The sequence below is a fragment of the Oncorhynchus keta genome, chromosome 1 (assembly GCF_023373465.1).
Source record: "Oncorhynchus keta strain PuntledgeMale-10-30-2019 chromosome 1, Oket_V2, whole genome shotgun sequence".
NCBI lineage: Eukaryota > Metazoa > Chordata > Actinopteri > Salmoniformes > Salmonidae > Oncorhynchus > Oncorhynchus keta.
The window spans coordinates 61,123,111-61,131,131 of NC_068421.1; the positions used below are offsets into that span (position 1 = coordinate 61,123,111).

At 42.7% G+C, this 8,021-nt stretch overlaps 1 protein-coding gene across 1 annotated transcript; it reads right to left on the reverse strand.

The window, feature by feature from the left end:
- Window positions 1-302: 302 nt before the first annotated feature.
- LOC118395743 (insulin gene enhancer protein ISL-2B-like) lies at window positions 303-3,647 on the reverse strand. The gene is made up of 6 exons (XM_035789632.2): window positions 3,352-3,647; window positions 2,725-2,944; window positions 2,276-2,508; window positions 1,833-2,119; window positions 1,593-1,754; window positions 303-1,380 (listed from the first exon to the last, which is right to left on the reverse strand). Exons 1-6 carry the CDS (start codon window positions 3,497-3,499, stop codon window positions 1,303-1,305), a joined length of 1,128 nt encoding a protein of 375 aa, XP_035645525.1. The 5' UTR covers window positions 3,500-3,647; the 3' UTR covers window positions 303-1,302.
- Window positions 3,648-8,021: the final 4,374 nt, after the last annotated feature.

Below are 8,021 nucleotides of genomic sequence, written 5' to 3' on the forward strand. Positions count from 1 at the left end.
ATGAAAATGTGGTTAAATGTCATGGAGAGTAACAGTGAACAATCAAAGGTCTCTATAGTTTTATGTGAATTTCGGTGAACATAGTCTGATGGACCGACTTGGAAAAAGACAGCTCCTGTACTTCTTCCATCCCAAGTCAAGCACTGCCAAGCAGTGATGCAGCTGGTCAAGATGCTCTCAATGGTGCAGCTGTAGAGTGACTTTTGGGATAAAGTGACAAAGAGAGATGAGGTAGCACTTTATTCTTCATACAAAGAAGTGTATGAAAGAGTTAAAAAGTTATAGATGAAAATGAGTGAACATGTATTTGTTTGTTTTGAGTGGGAAGTGATAAAATGTCTGAAATACATTATGGGAGAACGCATGCAGTGGTAGTGGGAGCTGTGTCATTGAGAGGGCATGTGGACATGTAAAGCAGACAGACAGGTTGTACTAACAGAGTCCCTCGAAGATGTCGGTCTGCAATTTTCACACAGCCTAGATGGATTTTAGGGTTATTGTGTCAACTTGTTGTTCGATCTTGCACCTTTGCCATTGGAGAACTGGTAAAAGTTGCCCCCTTATGGGGTGAAATGGCCATTAACATTATCTGCCTGCAGCAGGATTTTTAAAACCCAAATGCCTTTTTCTTTAAGTCAAACAGGAAGAAGGAACAAGTTGTTCAGATTTGCTTTCTACAATAATAGGTTTCACACTGGAGTTGTTGTAAAGTGGATGTAGACAGAGTGAATAATCATTTCCAGGACAATCAATCAGAAAATATCAATCAGTTCAGAATACGAGTTTCACATTTTGGAATGAAATATGTTCCAATAGAGATGACATCTGGCGGCTTGGTTTTGTGGAGATTTAATTAATTCCCAAACGCAAACTCCCAGACTGTGACTATGCAAACAGACTGTGTTTAAATCACATGTTGACAGATCACACCATAGTCTGCCAGAAGTTAAAGCTTCATGTGATGACTGGCGGTCTGGATGAAACCTCATGGTCTAAAACCACTGTGTACTGCATGGGCCATAGTATAGTGGTGCACATTTTGTTCTGTCTCATTGACCCATGACCTTTAATCCATTTACCCATACAGAAAACAGAACATGCAGAACTGGGACCCAAATGATGTCATCATTTTTTCCCCCAACACAACATTCTCCTGTTTGGGAACTAGTTTAATAATTATAGCATACATTAAATAACTAATTACATGATTTAAAGCTGCTTGAAGCCCCTTCAGATTAGACACAGGGTCTTGATAACTCAGTTACAGTAACAGTTCAGTGAGGATGTTGGGATGGTGGCTGTCTAGATAGTCCGAATGGTGACGGAGTACTCATCACCCTGCTGCGGTGGAGAACCCAGTTCTTCTGAAAAACACGTTCTCTGAGGGGAAGTGAAAGAGAAATGATGAGTGTTGGCCACCACAGTCATGGCTGACAAATGAAACTGGATAAAGGAGTAGCTAATACCAATCAGTTATAGTCTCAATCTACAGTATAAGGTGTAGGTCTAAGGTCAGGTTGTTGCAGTCATAATCAGGGTCTGATATGTCACACAAAGGGACATTACACTACCTGATACACACTCTGATCTACCTGGGAAATGTGAGTGAGGGTCAGCTCATCATGGTCAGCTGAGAGCTTGATTTGGCCGTCAAGTGGTTGCCATGATGACTCATAGACGTAAATCTGGAGGGCAAAGTCAGGGGGCTCAGGAGAGAGGACCACCATCGGTCTGGCTGCAGTACACAGCAGGGCCTGGAACATAGGGAGTGATGATCAACTGTGTTCACAGACAGACAGACAGACAGACAGCCGCACACACACACTACTCACTGTAAAGTTCAAGTCTGACACTGGTCTGCCTCCTTTTTTGGCGTGGCTCTTCTTGTCCTTGCAGCGTTTGTTCTGGAACCACACCCTGATGACCCGCTTGTTTAGGCCAGTCAGCTGACTCAGCTGGAGCTTGACCTCTGCGTCAGGCCGGGGGGTCTGGGAGTAGCAGGTGCACAAGGCTTTCAGCTGGGTGTCACTGAGGACGGTACGCACCCGCACCCGCACCCCTCTACTCCTACCCCTGTCCAACCACCTTCTCTCCCAAACTCCTCCTCTTCTCCCTGACTCTGACATAGGTGAGAATGATTCAACTTAACTTAAGGAACATTAAACTTACCGATTACAGGGAAAGATGAGACAGACCTTTGAGACAGTTTCATAATTATCATTAACTCTAAAGGGAAAAAAATCTCTATTTTAATATGCATATAAACTTCACAGACCTTTTCTTTTCTTTAGTGAGTCTGCTTTTTGGATCTGTTGCTCTGGCATCGTGTGCTCTGCCTGGCAGCATGGTCCTCCTGGTCCCAGGGTGAAGCTATCCCCAGGCATGAGTAATGCACCACAGAGCGAGCAGTGCAGACAGTCAGGGTGATAGTTCTGTCTTCCTGCCCTCACAACCAGGTCAGAGGACAGTACTGCCTCCCCGCAGCCTCCACACTTCTCTGCAAATAGTCTAACACACACACACACAATCAATAACAAAGACATTCACATGGTTAAAAATGACAAAACTAAAGGTTGGAAGCTGTTCACAAACACACACACACCATCAACAAACACATTCAAAGAGTTAAAAAATACAAACATAATATACATACAAAGTTGACCTTACAATGTTCATCTTTATCGTTACAACTTCTCTACTGTCCCACCAAAGCTGCTGACTCACCGTGCATAATCTGTCCTACACAAGGTCCTCCCGTCCCTCAGGAAGCAGCTGACACTCTCTCCCAGGGGACAGTGGCACTCGTCACACCACAGGCACCCTGTGTGCCACTGCTGGTTTGACCCAACCCGTAGCACCACAGGGTCTCTGATGGACTCTCCACAGCCAGCGCAGGGCCATACCGCCCCCTGTGGACATGACTCCTCATTGCACCCTGGCCCCACTGGAATTACAGGGAATACTGTACTGAAAATTACCTTTCCGTGGCATCAACATAAACATTGTGAAGTTTTAGTCTTTCTTACAGCATGTTCATGATAAGTGACTTATATATATTTTTCATAATCAACAGTAATCAAGAATAAGTCAATGAGGGAACATTAAACATTTAATCTTTACATTTCTCAGCAAAAACGTTCTCATCTCACTGGTGTGTTTAGGTTACAGGTTTTATCTAGTAACATTATTTGTATCATAACGAATGAGGAAAATACTGAATTTGATGTATTCAAAACCAACTATAGCAATCAAAACTTTAACCTCTACCATAAGACTGATTTTAATAAAACATAATTATGTGTACATAATACAATATAAACATGTAAATTACAACATGTTTATCAAACTCACATTTGCTGGTATTGCTGTGGTCCTCCAAGGTTTCCCCCGGTAACATCAGGGTGTATTCTGACAAGAGATCAACTGTCCCCACTGAGTGGAATTCTGTCTGAGCTGGACTCAGCAGGCTCTCTCCTGACATTGGTCCGTCACAAAGCATGGCTCTGCACAAGTGTCTTGGAGCAACACTCAACCCTCTCAATTTTATAGAGATGTGCAACGCCCCCACAACCACCACATGTTGGCAAACACACACACACACACACACACACACACACACACACACACACACACACACACACACACACACACACACACACACACACACACACACACACACACACACACACACACACACACACACACACACACACACACACTTACTCTTCAAAGCAATCTATTAAATTAACTCTCAACAAACACTCCTCCTCCCTATTAGTAAAACAATGCAACAGTTCCCTTCCCTTGGGTTATTAAAATCAGACCTAATTTGTTCTGGGCTCTGAGTAGAGGAGGCTGGTGGGCACAGATGGGCTGAGATGGGGGAGGGAAGGATGGGGGCATTCATACCACAGATAACATCCTGTGCACTGATGAAAATTCAAGGTCTTTATTTTTTTCCCTATTAATTAACTTTCGTTTGCCACCTGGATTTGCACCTTAACTAAAATGTGTCAATATGTGTCAATATAAGTGTTGATTTTTTTACTCTCATTTTTTAAACTCTCATCAGGGGCAGGAGTTTTCTGACCATTTGACCTGTCTGGGTAAATCCCTACAGGAACGTATATATCCTGTAAACTTCTGTGTCCTACCATTTGACCTGTCTGGGTAAATCCCTACAGGAACGTATATATCCTGTAAACTTCTGTGTCCTACCATTTGACCTGTCTGGGTAAATCCCTACAGGAACGTATATATCCTGTAAACTTCTGTGTCCTACCAAGCAAGCACCATTCAGTGCTGCAGTAGTTACACTGTCACACAGTCCTTCAGATGGGACTCCGCTCTCAGAGTTAATACAATAGGCCCCCTTTGCTGTTGCACCTCTGCTGTGCTACTGCAGGCATGGTCTCTATGGTTAGGGCAGTGCTTTGTCCTTGGATCCTCCCTCTCGTAATGAATCTGTCCCCATAGGCCAGGACCACTAAACCTGTTGCTGGTGTCTGTGGGCAATTTCCCTCCCAATTTGAGTCAACACATACACACGTAACACGCCCCCAACAGTTGTGCATCTGCACCAAAAAACGAAATTGACAGCTTGTCTCTCTCTCTCTCTCACACACACACACACACACACACACACACACACACACACACACACACACACACACACACACACACACACACACACACACACACACACACACACACACACACACACACACACACACACACAAGGCAAAGGAAGCTTCTCCATGTCCCACTCTGTAACGCCTCTTAAAGTTATTTTACCAGGAGCAATTAAAAGCATCCAGGGCGTGTGTAAGGGAGGAGCTGCCTCTTGATGAATACTCTACATACTGTACTGATCAAGCCCTGGGACACGCCCACTAATTTACACAGCCAGGCTGCCACCAGCATCATCCCTAACCTGGTCCTCCCATTCCCCACACTCTGGCTAATGGAAACACGGAGCAGCGGAATGAAGTGGCCAGCTCTTTTAATTTGCCGGCCGTATAAAATAACAGAATTAGGTATGTATATTAATCAAGTCAGAAGACATTTGGCCGTGTCTCTGTTCCTCCTCCTTCATCTCCTCCTGTGTCCTGCTCATTACTAATGAAAGTCATCTACAGGGGCAATGAGACTGAGTGGAAGGGAGGGAAGAGGGACCACATATACTTGTTGTGATTTACTCACGTTTGTATACATGGCAATTTGGCAGAGCTGGGTAATCTGTAGGTGTCCTGTACAGAACAAAGAAATGAATGAGAAACATGCAAATCTCTCACTCCTTCTGATTAATGAACCCTTTCTGTTGTTGGCTGGATTAATTGGACTGTGTGCGTGTGTGCGTGCGTCCGTCCTATGGGCAGTATAGTATCAGCAGCCATATATTGCCCTACAAAGGCAAAACACAGTAACTACGAATGTGGTCAAAAATCTTTGATCTGTTGTAATGGCCAGGTATATTATCTGATGAATGCGGTATTTAGTTTCCTGACACAAGAACAAGCCAGTTGATTAGAATATATCATGGAGTATCATGGGTCCGGTACTGTTCGGTTTATATATGTTACCCCTTTGCACCATCATCAGAAAGCACAGCATTATTTTAACTGTTTACTTAGACCATACACAAATTTACATTTCTGCGTCACCAGAGGATTTTAGCTCCACGGATAAATTATAAGATTGTATTAGGGATTTAAATGCTTGGATGGCTCACAACTTCCTCCAGCTAAATCAAGACAAGACAGAGGTACTTATTGTTGGAGTCAAAGCACAGAGAAAGAATCTAGCCGCACATTTTAATTCACGGGCAATAAAGATAAAACACCAGGTAAAAAACCTAGGTGTTATTTTAGATTCTGAACTAAATTTCAAATCACACATTAGGAATGTAACCAAAATATATTTTTACCACCTGAGGAATATTGTGAAGGTGCAGTACGTTTCTCTCTCAGGCTGATACAGAGAAACTCATCCATGCTTTTATTACAAGCAGACTTGACTACTGTAATTACTCTCCTGTCTGGTCTACCCAAGAAAGGCATTGGTCAACTGCAAAGCATGCAGAATGCTGCAGCACAGGTAATGACGAAGACCAGACGGAGAGCACACATTACACTGGTTTTAAGGTCTCTGTACTGGCTACCTGTGAGTTTTAGAATACATTTTAAGATTGGTTTTTAAATCAATCCACGATTGTGCACCCCAATACATGTCTGACATGTTTTTAGTTATGTACCCAGTAGGTCCCTCAGGTCCTCTGGCACTGGCCTTTTAACTATCCCAAAGCCTAGGACCAAGAGGCATGAAGGGGCAGCCTTTAGTTACTATGCCACCAGCCTCTGTAATAGCCTGCCAGAGAACCTGAAGGGGGTCCAAACTGCCGGCGCCGACAGAGATGGCCGCCTCGCTTCGCGTTCCTAGGAAATTATGCAGGATTTTGATTTGACTGGACATTTTTAAAAGAGATCTTAAAACACTCATTTTTAGCTTTGCTTTTCCTTAGGGTGCTTTTTAGTTATTCAGTTTTTATTGTTATTCTTCTGGTTTTTTTTATCCTCTTATGTTTGATGAGTAGTAAATGTTTAATTTGTTTTTTTCCTGTGAAGCACATTGTGTTGCATTCCATATCTGAAATGTGCTGTATAAATAAAGCTTGATTTGTTCTGATTTGATGAAACATTTCTGTCTGTCTAGACAGAAAAATACTTTGAAGTCCGATTTTGCAATAATAAAAAAAACAGTAGTCACTGTGTTTGCCTTTGTTAACCATTTTAACATGTCATGTCAGCACTTGTCACAGTGACAAAGGACACCATGTGGCCCTCTACAATACACACACACACACACACACACACACACACACACACACACACACACACACACACACACACACACACACACACACACACACACACACACACACACACACACACACACACACACACACACACACACACACACACACACACACACACATACAGATTCATCACAGCACACTTACATAGAGGACATCAGGATACCTTATACCGGAGGCATTCAAAGAATGACAATCTGTGGCTGTCACAGAGTGCAAGACAATTTACTAAGTTACGATTGAAATGATAAGAGTTATTACAGTACATGAAGAAAAACTTTGTCTCCTCCTTATCAACTGAATTCGTATCATACCTGCTGGAATTTTGACCACAAAAGGGAATTGAAGGAAAACAAAGAGGAGACAAATCAAGAATAGATGCTCATGGTCACCTTTATTTCTCTTTGAAATCCCGTCCTTTCTCCCCCATTGCTCTTTGTTTAGTTTTGCCCCTTTACAGAGCATGTACAACACACTGTCGACCTCAGCATATTTATCTTCATGTTGCCTCTCGATTTTGGCGTGTAGCAAAGGTTTTGCCTGGTAATTTTTGACTTGCTGATTCCTGTCAGATCCCGACTGGTCATAGTAAGTTGACACTTTGTGATCGGCTCTTCCTCCTTCCATTTATTATTGTTTGAAGTAGTCTACTTTCAGCCTTGTCATCCAGTTACTGTTGGCTCATCTTATTTAGTTTACTATGTCATTCTATATACACCACAATGCAGTTCTCACTTTCTCAGTTTGTGTAGTGTCACCATTTAGGACTTATAAAAGGGTCATCTTGCTATGTCATATATTCACATACATGTATTTGTCTTTCTCTATCTCATGGAAGCACTGGGGACTGGGGAAGCCCTCATATTCCCTCTTATACCTTTATCAGCTCTGACCATTTCTGCCCCCTCCCTTCATACAGTATCCATCTCCCATCCAATGAGATCAAGGCAGTGACTATGTAACATTGGGTCACACACACTCTAGGAAACATGTATGTGGGAGTCAAACAAAGTTTTATGTTGTCTGTTGTCTTTTTCTGCTATCTAGTCACCATTATGTTCCTTATAGCTTGTCTGTACAGCCTACTGGAGCCTACTCACATGGGTAGACCATAATTCTTTACTAAACTAGATGACTGTCAAATAAATTA